General features: G+C 46.3%; 1 protein-coding gene across 1 annotated transcript in view; it reads right to left on the reverse strand.

Annotated features, from left to right (window-relative positions):
• The window catches only part of NOC2L (NOC2 like nucleolar associated transcriptional repressor), a 55,236-nt gene extending 33,816 nt beyond the window's left edge, over positions 1–21,420 (reverse strand). The window contains exons 1-12 of the mRNA XM_059829938.1: positions 21,398–21,420; positions 21,041–21,189; positions 19,928–20,103; positions 19,266–19,376; positions 18,476–18,596; positions 17,183–17,273; positions 15,451–15,529; positions 13,350–13,460; positions 11,880–11,993; positions 10,988–11,176; positions 8,621–8,760; positions 3,566–3,677 (exon numbers count right to left, since the gene is read on the reverse strand). Coding sequence (XP_059685921.1) covers positions 3,566–3,677; positions 8,621–8,760; positions 10,988–11,176; positions 11,880–11,993; positions 13,350–13,460; positions 15,451–15,529; positions 17,183–17,273; positions 18,476–18,596; positions 19,266–19,376; positions 19,928–20,103; positions 21,041–21,189; positions 21,398–21,420 — 1,416 coding nt within the window. The remainder of the gene's footprint in view (positions 1–3,565; positions 3,678–8,620; positions 8,761–10,987; positions 11,177–11,879; positions 11,994–13,349; positions 13,461–15,450; positions 15,530–17,182; positions 17,274–18,475; positions 18,597–19,265; positions 19,377–19,927; positions 20,104–21,040; positions 21,190–21,397) is intronic.
• Positions 21,421–21,732: the final 312 nt, after the last annotated feature.

Below are 21,732 nucleotides of genomic sequence, written 5' to 3' on the forward strand. Positions count from 1 at the left end.
AGGTGCAGGACATTGCATTTCTCCGAGTTACATGAGGTTTCTGCCTGCCCATTTCTCCAACATATCAAGGTCCCTCTGAATTACAGGACACTTATCTGGTGTATCAACAACTCCTCCCAACTTTGTATTATCTGCAAGCCTGCTGATGGTGCCACTCTGCCCCACCATTCAAGCCATTAATGAATATGATAACCAGTATCAACCCCAGTATTGATCCCTGGGATGCATCACCAGTGGCTAGCCTCTAGGCAGATTTCATGCCACTGATCACATCATGAGCCTGGAAGTTCAGCCAGCTGTCAATACACCTCAAAATCTGCTTATCTAGTCTGTAATTCATCAGCTTGTCTGTGAGGAAGTTATGGGAGATGGTATCCAAAACCTTGAAGGAGAGAAGATAAACAACATCCACTGCTCTCCCCTCATCCACTGAGGGAATCATCTCATTGTAGAAGCCTGTTAGATTGGTCAGGCATGATTTCACTCAAACAACCCCTGGTACCTGCAGGGCTGTGATGCAGAATTTAAGAGCTACAATATAATGGTGGAGCCAGGAGAATGAGGAAAAGGAAAGATGCGTCTTCAGTCGGTGCAGTGGTTCAGCTTAGTCTGTCTAAAGTTCCAGTTTTTCCTCCCTGTGTAAAGGGGACAGAGAGCCCATGTCTTGTAGAAAACTAATTCCAGATCTGTGCTTAAATGTATGACAATGTCCAGCATTATCAACTCCCTAACTACAATCTTCGTATCACCCGATTTCCTCTGACACAATCCGCTGCCCACTCCCATATACATTGCACTCCAAGCCCCTGGGGACTTTCTCCAAAGCAAGCTGCACATCCAAACCAAGACTCAAGCCATTTAAGTGTCAAAGTGAAAAACTCGTGCCTTCCTAAGCATGTCAGGGTTAACCTCCTCTCCCATCCCTCCGCAGGGGAAGCCAATTTTAAATTGGCATGCGAAGTCAGCCTGTGGGGAGATTTCCACCTTGTTTATCCACACCTGCCTTCCAGCAGATGAGCCACCAATTTTCCTGCTGCAGAAACTAGTGCCTGTCACGCAATAACTGAAGCGATAAAAAAAAAAGCCTGGGAACTCACAGGCCCTTCAAGGGGAGTAACAATACAAAAATAAAAGCCTGCCTGCTTTATATTTTCTCACAAGCCACCTCCTATCTAAGATGTAATTTTAGCAAGCTGCTTCTTTTGCTCCATCCTGGAAAGTGGAGTCAGGGAGCAGACAGCACTGGACACCCACGCTGAAGAGCATCAGCCCTTGTCAAGACACATCAAGCAGCCAGCTCTCATTTCTATTGGCAGGATCTTGGGGAATTCCTGTGCTTATGGGAATTGCACAAACGTTGAATCTGCCATCTCTTGAAAGCACAGCAGCAACAGGGCTGAGGCAAGAGGTAGCAAGGGCTGGGTTTCCTTGATGGAGAGGGGGAAGGGAAACAGACTTACAGTCACTTCTTACACAAGAAGCTTCACAGAATCTACACCTTAAGGCCGTGCAAAGCCCTCTCCAAAAAGTGCACAAAACATAGGGTCGCAAACTCCACAGCCATTCTTTTACTGCACTTGGATTCAGTTGCAACAGTGGCTGACAGAGCAGCCTTTCCTCCTTCCTATCAAATGGAGCATAACTTATGCTGGGAAGGCTTCATTCTGCTGCCCCAACGCCAGTCACGCCCCTCAAGTCCCCTCCTGCTTAGTACCAACACATTGATCATATCCCTCAATCTCATGATGGTTTGGACAAGGGGCTTAAAATAGATTTTGTTCCATGACATGGGGTAGCATGGGACTAATATCTATTGACTAAGTCACTGGTGAATTTGTGAGCTGGTAGAAACAGGCTCATAGTTAAAGCACTAGGCTGGGCATCAGAATGCTGATTCTCCTTCCAACATCACCACAACCACCTTGGGACTTCGGGCTGGTCACTTCCCCCCTGTGTGCTAAAGCTTCCTACTATTCATCCGCACAGCTGGAATACATCTCCTGCCTGAAGACAGCTTGTGGAGACTCACTAAGGGTTGTAAGAGTGTTCAGATACCTCTGTAATAGAGAGAAGGGAGTTGGGAAGAGATGGAAGTACAAAGGGAATAGCTCTGAATGCTCTTGGGAACGCCACAGAATATTTGAGGGATGTAGAATGTATGCAGGAAGAAGGGAAAGGCTGACAGCTGCAGGGAGATTTGGGAGTTTAATGTCATGCCAGTCACCTTGGGTTATAGAAGTTAAAGCAAAATAATTGCTAAAGTCATGTGAAAGGGTATGCAAGCAACACACATGCATACATCTACCCTGCCCCCATCCCTCCCTTGTCACCAACACCTGGACAAGCTAAGCCGAGTAGTGCCTCACAAACAAACACAGCAGGATCGGATGTGGTCAGGGGCTTGTGGAAGCTGGGAGGAAGCTCAGCGTGCAGTGTGGTAACGTCTGGCTGGGGCCCGACACACAGATTACAGCAGAGGTGTTGGGGCCAGAATGCAGAGAGGGGGGGAAGGCCCCGAGGGTGAAAAAAAGGCTTTATCTCTCAGAGTACCAAGAAGTAAAAAGCAGAGAAGCCATCCTTGCCCCAAGCTCTACTACCCCAGAATGGAGATGCCTCTATCACTAAATCTGGTTGGCAGAATTTCAAATATGCATGAACAAGAGGAAGGAAGCAGGCGAATGGCAAAGCCACACAGGCCAGGGAGCAGTGGAGGAGGCAGTAGATTTATAAACATCGCTGCCTTCCACAGGCTCAGAGGATGTGGTTTGCAAAGGACGTTCACAACAACACGAAACCACAAAAGCCTTTGCTTCAACAGAACTTGATTAGGAATGAGCCTGGCTGACTCAGGCCATTTATTATAGAAGTCTTCCTCCCTCCTCCTCTTCAGTGTCCAGCCTCATGCTGACCTACTGGGACTTCTGCATTCCTTACCCTGCCTTGCTCATGCTTCTTCAGTGAAATTTGGCTGCACCACTTCTGTACTACCTTCTCACAGCAGCAAGGCTAGAAAGACCTACGTGGAGAGATGCCAGGCATCTGATACATGGGAAAGCTGGATGGCCTCTTAGCACCAGTATTTCAAACGTACTGTGTTTTGCCAGGTTGCATTCACAGAGATCTTTTTCCTAAATAAATTCTTAATTCTTGAAGGGCTTTTTCCTTCCATTTCCCTTTGTCTGCAGTTATGAGAAACTCTTCCTTTTGCTAAGATAGGAACACATCAGCAGGATCAAGTAACAACAGCTTGGGGAGTTACCGTAACCAGTTAAGCCTCTGAATCTCTTCTTTGGCAAACCCTTTGCCTACTCCAGCTGCATTAGTTAAACCACCTAGGAATGTATGTTTACACCCAGCTGATCTCAGATACTCTCTGCTCACAGGCCAATAAAACTTTAATCCTATTTGCTAACCAAACAATACATTCTGTCTGATGCTGTTTGCCAGGGATTTTAGGGAGTAAGCAAATCGGGCAACCTTGGGAGCTGTTGGTGGGTATAGTGAGTGAGTGTGCTTATTAGGTAGTAGGCATCAGCCGTTGCTAGGTCAGCAGGAACCAACTAACCTCCAGAATAAATGGCAACACTGGGATGAAGGTCCTGGTGTTTTCAGACAACAGTGTAAGTGCACGGATGCAGTGCATGCGCAGAGGGTAGAAACGAGCCGTTGGTACCAGCCTAGAGAGGAAAAAAGAAGAAAGGATATTAGGCCAAGTTTATACAGGAACTGCACCTGCAGACTTCAGTGACACTTGAGAGCCCTTCCTGCTCTACAAAAGACAAGAAAGCTTTAGTGTTGCCCAGCAAACTGTTTGAGCTGCTGAAGCTATCCCATTTGGAAATAAAATTCACACGTGTTAAAGCTGTAACGTTAACACACAAATTCCTGCAACCAAAGCACTAGGTTTCCAGCTTCTGCTGGGAGAAAGTGCTACAAGACAAGAGCTTTGCAGATGAAGTTTATCACTGATGCCATTTAGTCATGTTCAACACTTGGCTCTCGTGCTCCCAGCACAGGTAGGTATGCAAGAAAAAGTAGCAGGAACCAGCAGTAAAATGCCCATCTAAAGCAGCAAGTTTGACAAAGAAAAGAGCTCCCCCAGCATACCAGAGGAACTGCAAGGAGGAAGATGTTCCCCATTTCAGGCTACATACCCTCTGTGTACCCACAGTTCATGCTGTCACTTGAACAGTGACACTCTTACTGTGGAATGTCACTGAGGCAGAAGGAGCTGGACTGGCAGCAACCAGCATATCAGAAAGGACAGAGTGGGAATGAGTATGACCTCACTCAGCCAAATCTGTTCAGCTCTCTCCAATCCAGAGCAGCACCTGAGCTATTCCTATCTCCTTCAGAGAGACAATGTGTACATTTGAACAGCCAGTAATCAGCATGGAGGGGAAGAGGCCAGCCTTTCTTTGACACACACTTCAAACCATTACGCACTTAGATATTAAGAAAGAAGTAGAGCCAACTCCCTTTGTAAGGTTGGGACCGAGAAGGGTCAGCTCCCCAGCACCACATAAGCCAGCAGAAGGGAGAATGCAAAGCTATCCCTAAAAGACACCAGACCTCATTACTGTACCACTCTAGAAACCTCTCACTCTGAATGACCTGTACTTGAAGACATGGATGCCTCCAGCATTAACAAGGATTTTTATTTTTTTTTAAAAAACACAGTTCCTAGACAACAGGCTCAAGTCTGATAAATGAACCCCTCCCCAGAGAGCTTGCTGAGCAATCCAGGAGAGCAAAAAAACTGCCTGACCAGGCACTATAAATCACCTGCATCTCCCCCCCAAATAGTGAAATAATTATCATTGGATCCATTATAGAAATAAATCTACTTTGCACCCCTGATCTGGCACCACTGGAGATGACGAAAGCCATTCTCAGGAATTAATTGATCGAGGAATAAACCTGTTAAGTGTATAGATTTACTGTAAACCAAGACCATTAATTTTAGAGTGCGTGGCAATGCAACAATCTGTTCAACTTCCCAATGGCTGGATGTACAGGGAATACAAAACACAGCTGGGTCCCAGCTCTGCTGAGGAAGGTCCAACTGTCTAGTCACTCCAGGGCACAGCCGTGGGGTTCAAACTGACTCACATTTCATCTCAGCAGAGAATGCTCTCTAATGTCTTACCATCACTATGTCTTGGAATGCCTGCTCTACATCTCCCATGCAGCCAGGGCTAACATAGGATAGTGCTAACAGGGATAACAGGAGCTCGTGCAACAACTCTGCTGCAAAAAAACCAACCATGAACTCTGACAAATACAAGCACACAGATCAAAAGGAGGAACTTGTGGACTATGGAGGCAGAGAAAAAGCACAAAGCAGAGAAAGGAAGGGGGAATACCTACAACACTGCCCCACTGGTCAAACTAACTGCAATCTTTCAGCTGTTTGTGAGGATAGCATCACTCATTACATGGCAATTACATGAGCAAACTCAGCAATGAGGCTCTTCCCAGCATCACAAAAGTCAGAAACCATCAATTCCAGCACTTCTCCATTCAGTAGTCCAACTTCCATGGACCACATCTTGAGCACAGGTAACTTCCAGACACCCATGGGGTCCATTTCTGAAATATGTATTATTAAAAATTGTTTCAATGCATTTTATATACTGGAAAGCAAGAAGAAGGAGCAAGAAAATGAGGGAGCTAATTTTGATTTTAGCAGGCAACCCTATTCTACTAGTTATCTTGTTTAGTCACTTTTCAAATTCTGCCCTGGTCCCTACCTAGAGCAAAAAGCCTGTGATGGATGGTGGTTTCTCCCCATCCCCCTCAGGTAAGAGGCCAGGGTGGCACGGGGAGCCGATCGATTGGGTCCCACAGACAGACAGACACCCGCTCACCACCCTTTCGCTGGAGCCAGGCGCCACCTCCCGGTAAAAAAGGCAGGGGGAAAGAGGAGTCTCCCAGCACCACCACCCTCCGGATGCGCCCCAGAGCACACCACATCAGGAGCAGAAATGCAAGAAGGTATTCCAGATGTTACACAGCATCCTGCCCCACCATCTGATGACATGCACACACCTCTCAAAGCTGAGCAGCAAAGAGAAACAAAGAGAAGGGTCCAGCTCATCCACACCACCTCCACAAGAAAGTCTGCCGGCAGCAGTCAGATACTAAGCAGCCCCCAAGCAGATGCACACCCCTAAATGGGCCTTCCAGAATGGCATGAAGTGGTACATGAAGCAAAAAAACCCCTTGACCTGCAGGACAGATTATTTTATCCTCTCACCTCAAATAGAAACAACCTGAATTCTTCCATCACACTCAGTTGCTACAGACATACCTACACCAGGGGATATGGCACAGAGACTGACTCTTGCTAGTCTCAGTTTGGACAGCACAGCCACCAACTGAGGACAAGAGGTCATCTATACTCAGGAAGGAGCCACTAGGGATCCTGGCTATAGACTGAAGCCTGTGGAGCCACACCATTCCCACATCTGCTAACCTGCCTACCCCTTTTTTTATATCCTGGATGCTGACTTGGCTCAGCAAGGAAGCCAGGATGGGATTTATTTCTATTTTCCCCACCCTAGAACCCATCTGTCAGGTTCCCAAACCTTTGAAGCTTTGTCAGACAGTAACTGTACTTCATACCAAGCAGCCCAGGCCATCGCAGATGCTAAGAAATTCTATTTGCTGCCCTTGCTGAGACTCACCTGATTCACCTTTCCTTGGCCCCAGATAGCTGATTTATCTGCCTGGACAGGTAGAAAACTGCCTAGATTAGTCTGCAGGACAACTAAAGCTCTACAACAGCACTGGGAAGCAGCCTGTGCACATGGGGGATGGGAAGAGGCATGTATGTATACTCTAACGATCGTTTAAATCTGCTTATCCTCATCACCACTTAGGAGTTTTTCAAGACCAGGCAGTGATGTTTTAAAGCTGAGAATCTGGTTAACAGAGCTAACAGGATTTCAAAGATCACCAGAGATGCAGAAATTCCCTCAATACTCATTATTAACAGCTGTTTCAAAGCACAAAAATTTCGTAATAAACATATAAACTGATGGAAAAAAGAAAGAAATTCTCAGCAGAGAGACATACTAAAAACAATAAAGGCGTCCTAGTTTTTCAAATTTTAACAAATATGCACCAAAAAATGCATCTAACTGTATTTACAGAGCTAGAAATGAGGACTTGATTCTGTACTTTGACACTATTAGGTCCTGAGGCAAGTCAGTACATTTTTCCTTGCCACTCTGTACAATTGGGAGGATAATCTGCCCAGGCTATTCAGGTTGCAACTTCTGTGGAGCAGAGAGCCACCGTCTACCCGGCACACCACCTCAAAATAGAGCCTTACTACTGCAGCACTACTGCACAATGTGCAATTACTGGCTGGCGTGAAGAGTTCATCTCCCCTTGGTCTCCGATTGCACGCACACTAACACCACTGGGATTCCGTGATAACCACTGGGAGAAATTCCACCATGGTTCAACGCCACTAATGGAACTAGTGGAGTTCAGCAAGCTTAAACGCAGACCACTATACCTGGCCAATACTCTGGAAGTGAGGAAAAAACCCAAACCCCTAAAACAAACAAAAAACCCAACAACCCACAAATGAGAATAGCTTTCATACTGCCAAAGATACCTGAGCAGGCTTTCCTACCGGTGTGCATATTTTGAGAAAAAGTAGTTTTAAAAAATCTAAACACACTTAGATTCGAAAATCAAGTCTCCCATCTCCTCCCTCATTTTTTTCCAAATAGCTCAGCTCTGAGAGTCAGAAACTGCTACACATGGCATGCTCGCACTTGGACTGTTCTCCATGGAAATATCCCGACAGCTATAACCTCTTGGAAAGAACACTCAGCAACATACAAATACTACCTAGTGCCGCAACTGCTCTACGCATGACAAAGCATTCCGATGGATGTTAAAAAGCTAAGCTTCCCCACTTGGGATAGTTCTTCATATAAATGCTTGGGGACTAATTCAGTTATTTTAAGCTTTCCTTCAGAAGAAGGCAACACTACCTGGAACGTCTTCTTGGAAATACAGTTCCCCAGCAGCAGAGGTATCATGTGTTTTTTAGCACCTAAATTAACTGCATTGCTTTGGGTCTCCCCAGCTCCCCACTAGATGACAGCAAAAAGTGTTTGCATTATTCAGAAGCGTGCCCAGTCCACACAAATCCTGCAAATATTCTGGAGTGTAAAAGAAGAGGAATTTCACAATATTTTCTGTTCTCATTGCTGGGCACTACTTAGCTACTTTTCAGATTAGCCCAGAAATGGCTGCAGTTTGACACTGGGTCACAGACTGCTTGGTCCTCCTTCAATATGGGAGCTCGTGGAAGGACTTGAACTGGACACCAAATCAGGCAGAACTGAAATTCCTTATGCAGAGAATTTAGTTGCGGTGTAGGTTATTCTTTCCTAGACTTTCTCACTACCTAAACATACAGGTCCTCACAACACATCTTCAGCTGGAATACTTCAACCGAAAGCAGCTCTCAGACAATTCCTTACAATGCAAGGTTAAATCCAAATCACGTAGCAGTAACATCCCTTAGTAACTGCTCTGTGTCATCAAGCAAGAGAAAGAAGTATAGACAGAAGAAGAAAAAAATCCTACTTACTTTATACAGCCAATGATGACCTGCGTCAAAGGATAGATCAACGGCTCCATGACCTCACTGGGATAGATTGTGCTGAGAACTCGACACCAGAAATACAGGCAGTGGATATACTGCCAGTTATAAACAGACTGGAAGTTCTCCTGCAGAAAAGGGAAAAACACAGGCACAAGACTTGAAAATGTGGCATTTGAGAGGAGTTCACTCTGGTTTCTCTACAGGACTCATTTTATCCAGCATTCTCTTAGAGGACATTGTGTACTGTTTAGAGAGGAATAACTAACATTCTAGCTGTCGCTTTGATGCTAGTGGCTGACCCACCATCCAGCAAGTTCAGACGCTGCACTGGCAACATGATTTGGTACCAGTTAGTGCCTTAAAGGAAATAATGAGCAACACACAGACTGCTTTTCTTCACAAGTATGGCTCATTTGAGAAGGATGATTTAATGATCCAGCTCACAGCAGATGGTGGGATGTGGCCAAGCATTAGGAAGCCTTTAACTGTTCCACAGCCCGTGGGACAGTCCCTGGTCTCCCACGGGGAGGAAGGATGGAAAGTAGTACCTCTCTGACACCCTTGTAAATTGCCTTCTGGCCTCTGCAGACCAGACAGGGGGGAAAAAGGGTGTTTAAAGCTACACCTCAGATTCAAGCTAGCAAGAAATTCATCTGGATTTCCCCTCCCTGCACTCAAACCCCTTTGGTTGTTATTCCCACTTGAGGCTTCCCTTCCCTCAGCTGTATTAATCCCCTAACCACTACCCGACTAACTCTGAAAGGTAGTATCAGTGTTCATTTTAAAGATTTTCCTACAAACATTCACTGTCAAAGCATCATCAACCCAGCACTCCTCCCTGCTTTTGGAAAAGCCACTACCCAGGACAGTTGTAGAATAGAATAAAGTGACAGAGAGCAGAGCTGAGAACAAACTTTCAGCTCTGATTCTCAGCCAGTCTTTATGGTTACCAGAAAAACCAATGCAACAGGCCAGCAGCGTGCCTGACAGGCAATGACACACTGAACCAGCATTTCAGGCTGGCTCAGTAGCATGGGTAGGTGTGGGTCAGGTATTGCACCAATCCAAGAGACATTGTTTTCAATAATGTCTGGGCAAGCCCCTACTCTCTCCCTGCCATGTGCTTAAGCAGCCCATAGTGCCAAATCAAATAAAAGCCCAGAAGAGTGCAGGAGTTCCTTAAGGACACCCTTTGCAAAGAGTTCTGCAGGCCCATGTATTCCCCAGAATTGCACCAAGAACTTAGGAGATTGCACTTAACAAGGTGCCTCAGCTCCTACTTGTGTTTGCTTCAGACAGACTTTCAAGGCCCAGGTCATCTCCTCTTTTGCATGGATGAAGCCAGATGCGTAAGTCCTGAAACAAGGACAGAAACCCTCAAATGCAGCTGCTGGACCAAACCTTGCAGTAGGGACTTAAGCCACAGCTGGAAGTGGTAGAGCTCTCCCAGCTCTCACCAGGTCACTGAGATGTACGAAGCAGCTCTGTTCCCAGCTTCTCTCACACAGAACAGCTAAGCAATCTGCTCAATTTAAATTAATTGGCTTATTACTTGGAGTTGTATATTTTGGTTGTGCTGTTGTCATGTAAAGTTCCTACAACCCTGCCCAGCTATGAAATCAAGTGGATTTAGGTCTTGTCTGGGCCAGGACTGAGGGTGTAAGAAGCCAATGCAATCCAATTAGGGCATGTGCAGCCCAGACTTCATTTATCTCTGCTCATTTATCCCCATGTCTGAACAGCCAGGAGATTTAACCGGTCACCAATCCTGCAATGTTTGGGAGCAGCTGAACAATTAATCTATAGGGGGTCTGTTTTGCTAAACATGAATAAAGCCAGGATTAGCAATCTGACTCAGATTTCCGAGGTCAGACAGGAGGTGGCTGAAATCAGGGCTGCTCCCAAAAGGTCTGAGCTGCTTTGTCCTTTAAGTAGTATGGACTTCACTGGAAAGATGCACACATGAGGATGGTTCCTAATCTTCTTTACCTTGAGGTTTTGCAACAGAGGCTGCAAACAGCAGCTTCACAGAGTGGAAAAAGGGTGCCCAAGGCAAAAGATGGAAAGTGCATCACAAACTCTTGCAAACTGGGGAGAGGAAAGTGACTCCCACCCTGCAGTTGTCTTCTCTCCTTCCTTGCTGAAATTCTGAACTAACACAGGCTACTATAAGGTGATGTCCAAAGCTCCCAGCCCTTGGCAAAAAATTCCTTGGCACGTTATGAAACAGGTCAGACACAAGTACTGATACTTTAGAGACACTACTGAAAGCCTGAAGTGGCTACTGTAATCTCCCTTCTCCACACATTCCCCATAGGAGGGTACACTCCCTCCACACTGACTGGCACCTACCTTCTTCTTTATCGTCATTGCACTGCGCAAGTGAATGGCAAGCTGACGGATATAGATGAAGGCATGCTGGTAAGAGGTATGCGTGTCCAGGGCATACATCTCTGTCAGTGTGCGCTGCATGAAGTTGATCATGGGCAGGACATTGGGAGAGGTGAACCTGGAGTTCTTCACAAATGCGATGTACATTTGCTGTGCAGGAAAGACAACAAGATAGAACCACATAAACCAGAACAAAAACATTCTTTCACTAACCCTCTCCACCCAGATATGTCCAAACCAGGGGTGAGGTATTCCTTTTAGAAGACAAGTCACTTCAAAGGAATATGCAAAAATAGTAATCCAGTCTGCTCCTTCTTCAGGGGAGACAGGAAAGTCACAATCATTTTGCACTCACACATTGTTTAGCACAGACTTGGAGATGCCCCTATCATCACGTCTCTGCAAGAAGAGAGGAACTGTGGGATGGCTTTGAGCCATACATGCTTATGGTTGGTCACAGTTCTCTTTCTGTAACAGTGGTACCTAAGCAAACTACACTTGGGAACCACAGCTATTAGCTGAAAGATCAGAGCAGCTCAGTAGTGCCGAGTAGCATGTCAGCACTTGATGAAAGCCCTCAAGAATTTGGAAGATGAGTATTCATCCAGTAGACAGATGAGTACCAGAGGCCTTCCCTGCTAAGACCCTGTGTGCCTCCAGCAGGAAGGGCAGTAGTAGGAAGCAGGATATCACTCTGACCTAACATAGAATTTCTTCCCTGTTTAATTTTCTGGAGGTAGCCAGCACCATCTCCAGCACCTACCCTACCTAATAGGCTGCAGCTCATGCTCTAAGATCTTCACATATAATGTGAGAAAGAAAAGCTGCAGAGTGCAGCAAGTACCAGCCTTACCTTGAGCAAGGGACTTAGGTACACCTCTTTCTTGTAGCGGCAGATCTTGTTCAGCACAAGGAAGGCCAGTACTCTCACTGTTTCCTCACCTGTGCTCCACAAATTAATCGCTTGCTGGAACAGAAAATAAAAAGATACAGATGAGTGACGGGACAAAGAGCCCCCTCCTGGTTACACACAGGCCTGAGCTTCCCACTTCCCTCCTTCACACCAAAAAAACAATTGAGGAGGAAGATGACACAAAGATGGCAGGCTGTCACACAATCAGTCACAACAGCACTGATAGCCATTCTGTCTTCCCACTCTAGCTGTGAGACCACACAAAAGGCAAGGTTGATGTTTCCACAATCAATAAAGGAAACTGTCCAAAACTAGCATCTCTGAAAAATACATGAACTTTTATTCACGTGCCTAAAAACACATTTGAGCTTCTGAGCATAGGCACCAGCCTGTGCATGTGACTCAGTCTCCTAGGCTTTGCAAAGCTTACTCACCATCCCCCAAACAGCAACACCACACTAGATTACACATTTGGCCAATACATCTTCCAGCCCAACAAAAAAAGTAATTTTTATGTCTTACACTGAACTCTTCAGAATACAACTACACTGCAATTACACTCCAGTTCTCACCACGAACACCAAATTCTAGTTTCTCAAAGAATGTTATTAAAGATGCATTTGACTCTGGACAGGGGACACCAGGGTTTGATTTCTGAATTTACCAACGTGTTTTCCCTCTGGGCAAATAGGTTGCAATTCCTGAGACACACCTCCTCACGGAGATGTAGTTCTGACTTAATTCCAGTTCCCTGGACATCCACTGTATTAATTCAAACAGTAGAGCAGCAGCAGGGTTTGGAGCCAGAGACAGAATCTGTGTGGCAGTGAGCAGAGTGCTACACCTTCAGACATGAGGTATACCAGCCTACCATCACTGTATACCAGTCATCTTTATCATCAAAGGGTTCTCAGCCTCATTTAAATGTTGCGTTGCAGCTTTTCATTTAAATGTCACCCTGTTGCACTCTTCCACACCTCCTTTGTTGTTCTTAAGTACTCAGCAGTTGTGACTAAGTTTCTGCAAAAATATTCCACCCCCAGCTCTTGAAAGTGAAATACTATCACAGACGCACACACAGACTCAGCACACAGGCAGCAATTACTCCATCTGCAATGAGGAAGCAGACAGCTTCCCCAGAACACCTCCGTGTCACTTTGCATGGGGATTAGCAGCAGCTACACGCAGAGCCACATGCCCGCTCACCTCAGCATGACAGCGCTTCACGGTACCTAGAAGGCCTTGCAAGAGAAGCAGGAGTCCTTTCCAGGTCCAAAAGAAAAGCAAGGGAAGAGGACTACAAGAGACTGAACTGCCATGGGATCCAGCCCAAATACCATGAGAGGCTCATCTGAAGGGGTAAAGAAAGTACCTCAGATCCAAATGACATATCATAGCACATCACCTTACCTTGAGAAGTGCACGGCACTGCTTTGGAAAGGACAAATAATAAGGTACTATAGAACTGACATGCTGAAGGACTGCTGCACCAACTGAGGCTTCTGTTAAACAAGACAGGAGCTACAGAGGAAAAACAAAACACGATCACATTTAGTGCATAGCCCTCATCACCTCTTCCTTTACCATTAAGCATCCGTATTTTGCTGTTTCCAAGTATTTCTGTGTTACCAAATGACTGGAAGACCAGCTTTCCCTAGGAAGTAGCTCAAAAAAAACCCCCAAAAGCTGTATCAGGAAAGGAGCAGGCACATAGCAGGTTAAATAAGTCCCATGAAAATACATCATCCTGGCAAATGGGAGTTCAGGCTACTGGACTGGGATGGCTAATGGCACCTGAGCTCATCACATAAAACCTCATTTGTGTATACTTCAAAAGCTAAGTCCATATACAGCTTAAGACATCTTGCAGATGGCATGACACCAATGCCTCGGTCGTCTCACTACAAATGGTCAAAGCATGATGAAGACTCCCTCAGACTACACAAGGCTTGGAAACAGGCCATCTGAGCTATCTGATGACCTACTGGATTTCACTAGGATTTCTTTAATGGGAAGCTGGAATATTATTGGCTATCAAGAGGTTAACTCTAGCTCAAGGAAAAGATTAGACAAACTATTTAAGAAACAACATCTTGGGATTTCCAGGTTGTTCAGCTCCGTTCACCTGCAGCCAAACCCAGAGATGTTTGCAGTTTCTAATTTGAAGACAATGGTAAGCTCAAAGTCACTTCAATTTGAGAAAGGTTCTGTGTGATGCAGTTCCCCCTCTTGCCTGCAATCCCAGTTGCTGGAAGCAGAGGCATTTTTTCTACTTTTAACTTTCCTCCTCATTCTCCACCTTGCTCTGCAAAGATTCTGGACTGAGCGGGTCTCCTTTGCAAAGTCTCTCACACACCAGAAGGAAAGAAGATATTGTTCAGAAACTACTACGCCAGAAAAACACTGTAGTAAAGCCTGGGACTGAGGGCACTCAGAAGCAAGAACAGGACCAGGGATTACTTCAACAGGACTGCATTGCCAGCTTTTCCTTTTCTACTGCAATCTTCTGCTGCTGGCGAGAGGCACCACGACTTGAGGAAAAAAGCTCTAATGATCAAAATGCTCTTTCTGCTAAGTCATTCTGCCAGCTTACAGCTAAGAGACATGAGTACTTTCTTTTCCTTGCCTTATATCCCCTTCCCTCAGCTTCTGAAGAATGAGTATTTCAATGTTGTTGTTTTGTTTTTAACATTCCAAATTTGGGGATGCATGATGAAGCAATATCAAAAAAAATTAACTGGGGGCAGGAATTTCCTTCAGAAATAATCCATTAATTATCTCTGAAACACCAGATGTCGGCAACTTTGGATGGATGGGATATCCTAGTGGGATGGAGCATAATCATACTTGGGAGAATGTGAAGTTATCAACATAACATCTTCGCAGTATTTACTACAAGAAGTGGCAAGATCATAGTGCCAAAAATTGGATTAAAGATGCAGCATGCAGGAGCACAGCACTGCAAACTACTTTAAAGCCCACTAAATATTAATTTGTCAGACAAATTAAAACAGAAAGATCTGCCAGAATGTTAACGTGGCCCTTCTTTACAGGCTACCTGTTGTGACCCAACTGTCCTATGGACCTCCAAATTGTTAGTTAGACCAAATACTTCCATAACAAGACAGGGAACTGGACGGACACACAAATCTCAGATGCCCAAGGTTTCGAGACTCAGTGAGATTGCTTCTGCCCACTGCAGTCTCAGCCACTAAGTCTTATTTATTTTCCACTACAGAAGAAGGCATAGAAACCAACGCCCAAGATTCCCAGTATTGTGATGACCACAAAGTCACCCTGAAACTGGAGTAGCTGTCTTTTCAAAAGGAAAAGCACCTGAGGCTACACTGTTACCTGCTTTATTAATTATCTTCTTGATTGTTTGGCTCTCCTTTTAGCAGTGTTCTTTACAGATGCAAAAGCCCATCTGCCCCATTCCAAAATACCCTGAACAAAAGCCCCGTGATGCACAGACTGACACCAGTAACACAAACATGCTGAAATTTCTTACTTGTATGGCACAGCTGAGGTACACTTTTATGTCCAGTCGCAGCTTGCTCCAAAGTGGGCTGGTGGAAGGGAGGACCATTCTGGAAGTGAGCAAGAGTTGGGTTTAGCTTTAAGAAAAACCCCAAATAGATTAGATTTCAGCAGCACAAAGAACAGTAAGTTCAATTCCTCGATATTGCCAGTGAGTAAAAACAACTGCTTGCAAAGCAAGAAGAGAAGTAACAATTTTGTTACAGCTGAAAAGAAGTACTTCTACTCTAAAAACTGCCTGAAGCACAGCATTAGAAAATCAATTCAAAGTACCCAGATCTCTGGAAGTGTGATACAAGGAGTGCTGACAGCCAAAAAGCCTGGTGGAGACCTGAATCCCTCACACTGATGTTATCTTCTACCCAGGCATTCTGCAGCCACTGCCTGAGAAGAGAGCAGGCTAGCTTGTAGCAAGAAAGTCTAGGGATCAAATTAGTTGTGAGACATGTGCTCAGTCTCTTCTAAACTTTTGACACCGCACTCATGAAGCAGCACCCCCAGGCCATCCCAAAATTCAGACTCAGTCTGTACAAGTCAGGGCTAGGGAGGGAAGAGACTGGTATTTACGCAAAGAACTGGAATTTACTTCTCAGACTAGGCATTGCTGTCAACAAGGGATCTAGAGTATAGCTCACCCTTCCCTTCATCTGTGACCGAGAAGTTAAAAATAACTGCCCTGGAACTGAAAGCACTTCTGAAAGGCATTCAATCCGCACTCTACCCAACAACAGGAAAAACAAAAGAGCTCAGACTATGAAGCAAGTAATAACTGTGTCCTGCTGAAACTCCAGAGAGGACTGAGATAAAAAAGCTTCTGTGAATGTCTAGTAGGAATCAGACACAGCAGTTAAATAAAGTTGCTCCAGCTTGCAAAACATACTGGGAACTTCACAGCTTGCTTTATGAAACTGAGCTCATAGTCCCCAGCTATGGTATTGGTTCATCCAGCAAGAGTTCAGACTGGTACTTACTGAGTTTCCAGCACCTTTCCCAGTTGCTCCTGTGTAAGCCATGCTGATACCTATTCAATTATGGGCCCAGCCCGACTCTAAAACTCTTTGAGCACCAACCCACACAATAGCCAGAGAATTCCTGGCTCCCAGGCAGCAGTTGAGATTTTAAAACTGTCATTCCTTCTCTCTAGTCAAATCAAATTGCATCAGCGAATGGGATACAGAGGTACTTGACCAATGCTGCCATTCTGGAAAAAAATGAATTGTACAACTCTTTGCCCAGTTGCACGCTTGTTTCCATCCCATCTAGGCTCTAGCAGTGAACAGCTCAAACTCAGATGATCCAGCCCTCAGACCACCAGACTTGAGGGTGTAATATAGCTGCTAAAGCCCTGGATTAACTGAAGTCACATACTTGCGGTACTCTGCCTACGTATAGGCAGAAGGCCTGGTCCCTTTCGCTGAAAGCCAACTCACAATGCCTTAACAGTGCTCCTGAGTGCAAGCATATGCAATTCCAGATCTCCTCCTGTTGAAGCCACATGTCCTCTGCAAATGGCTGGGGTCTAACATTACAGAGGACGCGCTTCTGGGGAAGAAGGGAAGAACCTGGCTAAGACAACTGTGGATATAATCAGGCAACTTTGCTGCTGTTTGGGAAGAGCTGCTATCTTTCTCCAGCTTCACAGCCAGGTTGCAGTTCTGAAAAACCCCAACCAGCTTCCTCTCACCCACAGTTCTCAGACTTACTTTAGTTTGTTCTTTGGGGCTTTCAGAAGAAGCAGCTTCTGCAGGCAGTGGAACAGGTCCCGGACACAGAAGGACACAAGGGCATTGAACACTGGTTAAAAAAAGTCAGTAAAGCATTTGTAAATTATTTTCCATATATTCCCGGTTTCTCAGCTAATCTGAGAAGAGCTCCACAAAGAAAAGAAGCCAGTAATTCCCATAGCAGAACTACTGCGTTTCCACAAGCTTCCCGAAAGCATCAGTTTGTCTTACTCTAGACTTTATCTAAAGAGCAAGATTATCACTGACAGCTTTCTGGCACAGGGGCCATCTCTTTGCTCTCAGTAAACAGCACCAAGCACAAAAACAGCCTGACCCATGACTAGGAGTCTATACTACCACCAATCTCCCCCAAACCATAATAAGAATTAAAGGCACCTTTTAATAAAAAAGTCACAGAAATGGACATGTGAATTCTATGTAATGCCTTACATTAAAGAATAAGATTTTACCAAAAGCAATGAAAGACATAAAAAGCCCTATGCCAGGCAAGAAAGGATTAAGGACAACATGTGGGCTTAAGTAGTCCCACCCCACAGTGCCAGTTCCAGATGGCACACAACAAGAAGCTGATAAAACACAGCAGGAAAGTACCTGCTAATTTAGTGGTAAAAGCAGGCAGGCTGCAGGTCACATCCTCCAAGACACTAAGATGTTTCCCACTCAGCCATGCTGCTGCGAGTCTAAAACAGGACTGTCTGCAAAACCTGGACCTTATGCAAAAGGGGGCTAGGCTGGAGAGAGAGGTTGCATCTCATTTGTTCTACAGGCATGATAACCCTGTAGAGAAAGAGATCTAGACATGCAGTATTTTGAGAGGTCCTGGCTAGGGGAATGTGAACTTGATGGTGCAACTGACCTCTGAACTGTTGTGAGGTTACAGAACACTATTTGGTAAGAAGACTTAAAAGAGTCTTGTAGGATTAGTTCTAAGAGTTAACAGCAAGAAGCCGCAGCAAAAGTTGTCCAAAAAACGCGCACTACAAACATATAAACAGTACCTGGCTTCAACTTCACTCTAATAAGTCTGCTCCAGGCACACACACCATGAGGTACACTTACACACTGGGACACCAGAAGAAATACCACTGCACAGACTCGCCGCCAGGAAGATAAGCTACTTAAGTGAAATGAAGCCCATGAAAGGGTAAGTTAACTCCTGCCAATACTTATCTCCATTCTCTTCCAATAGCTAAACTTTCCCTACCAAATGACTTCCCTTGTCTCACAGAAGTAGTATGGTGAGCAACTCACCTGCAGCATCAGTGACTTGAAACTTGCTGGGATCAGCCCCACCACTGTCTCCTTTGGTGGTTGCTACAGCTGCTTTAAAGGCTTGAGTGATTTCATGGAAAAGTCTTGGTGTTAGCCTTCTCTGGGGAAAGAAGAAAAAGGATTGCTGAGGAGAAAAAGCAAGCAATATTCTGAAACTCCTACGCACTTCATGGGACAGGAGCATTGGAATTCATTGTAAGTTTGATTGCAAAAATAGCTCCATCCTATAATGCCAAGGAAAAACGTCAAGACTGTTAACAAACACTAGTGGCCTTCACTTGCTTTAAAATGGGCTTCTAGGGCTTTTAATTGGTTGGGGGTTGAGAAGAAATGAATCAGCTGCAAGCAACTATCCAATTGGACCTTTCCCTCCCCCTCTTAGTCAGATGCAGCAAGCCATTTCATCACTACTCAAAACATGACTAAAAAACTTCTTGGAGCTGCTAAAGGCACAATGCTTAGCAAGAGGATGAAAAATCACAAGTTAACCATTCTGACCTCTTCTGAGCCACACAAGTTTCTCCAGCTTCTCCCTCAGATAGAGTGTAAGTACTCTAAACTTGCAGCCCAAGAAAAATTGCGAAGACAAATCACGCTGAAGTAACAAGACCTCTAGGAGTACGACCTTATATATAGGACATACATTATCTCTGTAGATTTTTGTGAAAGATGAACAAATCAAAAGTTGGTCTTTTAGAGGCAGCGACACATGTGGAAGAATGTTTAAAGAACACTCAAGTGCCTTCTATTCCAACAACTCCCTGCTCACCTCTGCAGCTTTTTTCCATTCTTCAACCATTTTCAAGCTCACAGGGATGAAAGAAGCTCTCTTCCGTTTGACTGTTTTATGTTCCTCTTCTTCATCTTCATCACTTGCTTCCTAGAGAAGTCGGTACCAAGACTGAGAAAAGGCTTATACACTTCTCTTCTGGCCCCATCCCTTTTGCTGAGTAGCTACTGAAGAGGAAGGCTGGCAGGCAGCAGTGAATTTTCTTAATGCTGTTATCAGCACCTTGTGTAAAGCAGTAATGAAGTGGTGGGTATTAGAAATTCCAAAAGAGCTACTTAAGCCCTGCGGCTTTGCTACAAAAATACAATGTGCAATAACAGAAAACATCAAGGAGAAGGCTATCACCTGAGGCAAAACAAACTCTCCGTGGGAAAGGAGACACAAAACCAAAGCCACAGAGGAAATACACTCTAAGGCTCTGCTTTCAGTCTTTAACAAACTCCTCAGGCTCAGTTCAAATCCACAGCTGATTTCTGGATTACAAGCCCACACACCTGCAGATGATCTTTGGGGAAGCTCCTCCCCAGCCATCTGTGCCACTATAAGCCCAAATACACTTAGGCCTTGCACTGAAACTCAAGTACTTAACATGTAATTAATTGAAATCATTGACTTCAGCACTCCAAAGTAGGGCCTAGTACCTCCAGTGTATCAGGTGGTATGTGCAATGCCTCCTCCTCATCAGAACTGTCTGAAGCATCAAAATTCAGCAATGTGCGATCATTTTCCTCCAAAAACTTATAAAATTCAGGATCTTTGTCCTTCAGCCGGGAGAGCTGATCTTTATGTTCAGACGCCTTTCCCTTCTTCCTGGTAGGTAAGAATGAACATGTGTTTATTCATTGCTCAAACTTCTGCTGATGCTGTAAGAAAAGCAAGCAACTTCTGGACACTAAAGCACACCTGGGGCTAATCTGAATAGTGATGGATTTATCAGGGCTGTGGCCACAGTTCTGTGTCCCGTTTAACACCTGCTCTAGAGAACTTACAAAAGGTTATTTTCATTCAGCACTGAGAAATCTTGATAGCAAACTATCAGGTTGTATTGGGATGCTGACCAGAGGTCATGAAAACATTTTGCAAAACCAAAAAAATCTGTTTCTCTATTTCTCAGAATTACTCTCGCAAGCTTTTTATAAAGAATATTGAAAGCTATACTGCCAGAGAAATCTGACAATGAAAGCTCGGTAAAATCTTATCTGCTACTAAAGAATTGTTTTGGCTTCTAATAGTGGTTAGCAGTGCCTAAGAACTACTTCATCATTTCCTATCTTGCAGATACTCCAATGCCTGTCAGTAAGAGCAAACACACACAAACCGAGGAAAAACAAAGTAAGCTTTGCCTTACTCCAATATACCCTGTAAAAGATTAAAAGCAAACACAAGCTTTTCTCTGCTGCAGTTACCGAACTGACACAGGTACGACCAAAAACCTGACTGTGCCATACCCTGTAACCACGCTACAGTCTTGAACGCAGCCCTTTTTGGCACTTCTGATCCAGCTCGTCCCAGAACTAGCTCACTCTATGACAGATGCTGCAAGGAAGTCCCGCCGTTGCTTATAGGAACAGGCAAAAGTAAAACACCCACCCACCCACGAACGCGTGCTTAGAGGTGCCAAGCCTCACCCAAAGCGGGCGAGAGGCGAGCACTAACGGCAGGCTGTCCCGAAGGGACGGCCCGGCCGAGCAGGGAAGCGGCGCGCCCTTACCTCGCAGCCGGCCGGGCCTGGAGCTGCTGCCTCGCCTTCCCCTCCTGCTGCGCCTTCCCGCTCTGCCGCCGCTGCGCCGCAGCCCCCTTGGCGGGCCTGGCGGCCTCCTCCTCCTCCTCCTCCGAGCCGCCGTCACGCTCCGACTCGGAGCCGGCGGCGAGGAACTCGTCCAGGCTCAGCTCCGCCAGGCTCCTGGGGGCGGCGAGGAGAGAAAGCTCAGGGGGAGCCGGGCCGGCAGCGCCGGGCCTAGCCGCTCACGGCGGCCTTGGGGCCAGCAGCGCGGGGCTGACGGGCCGCACCGGGGCTGGCGGCGCCCCGCGGGCCTCCCGGCGGTGCCCCAGCCCGGCGGTGCCCCCGCCCGCGGTCTCCCCGGTCTCGCCCACCCTCCACCGCCGCTCACCTCTTCTTGCCGGCGGCTGCCATGCTGCCCGCCTCGCCCCAACGCGGCCGCCGCTTCCGCTCCCAGCGTGCCGCGCGGCTCCGTGGGGCGGGGCGGGGCGGGGCGAGGAGGCCCCGCCCCTGCCCAGCCCTGGCCACGCCCCCGCCCGGCCCCCCCCCGGCTCCGGCGGCCGGGCCGCGGGCTGCCTCAGCGGGGCCGGTGCCGCGCGTGTCCCCGCCCCCCCGCAGGACGGGCCCCCGCGCCCGGTAAGTGAGCGGCGGGGCGGGGCGGGGCGAGCTCCCCTTCCCCCGCGGCCCGGTGACACGTGCGCGGCGGGATTTAACTGCGGGGGGGGT

The sequence above is a fragment of the Gavia stellata genome, chromosome 27, assembly GCF_030936135.1.
Source record: "Gavia stellata isolate bGavSte3 chromosome 27, bGavSte3.hap2, whole genome shotgun sequence".
In the NCBI taxonomy this organism is placed as follows: Eukaryota; Metazoa; Chordata; class Aves; order Gaviiformes; family Gaviidae; genus Gavia; species Gavia stellata.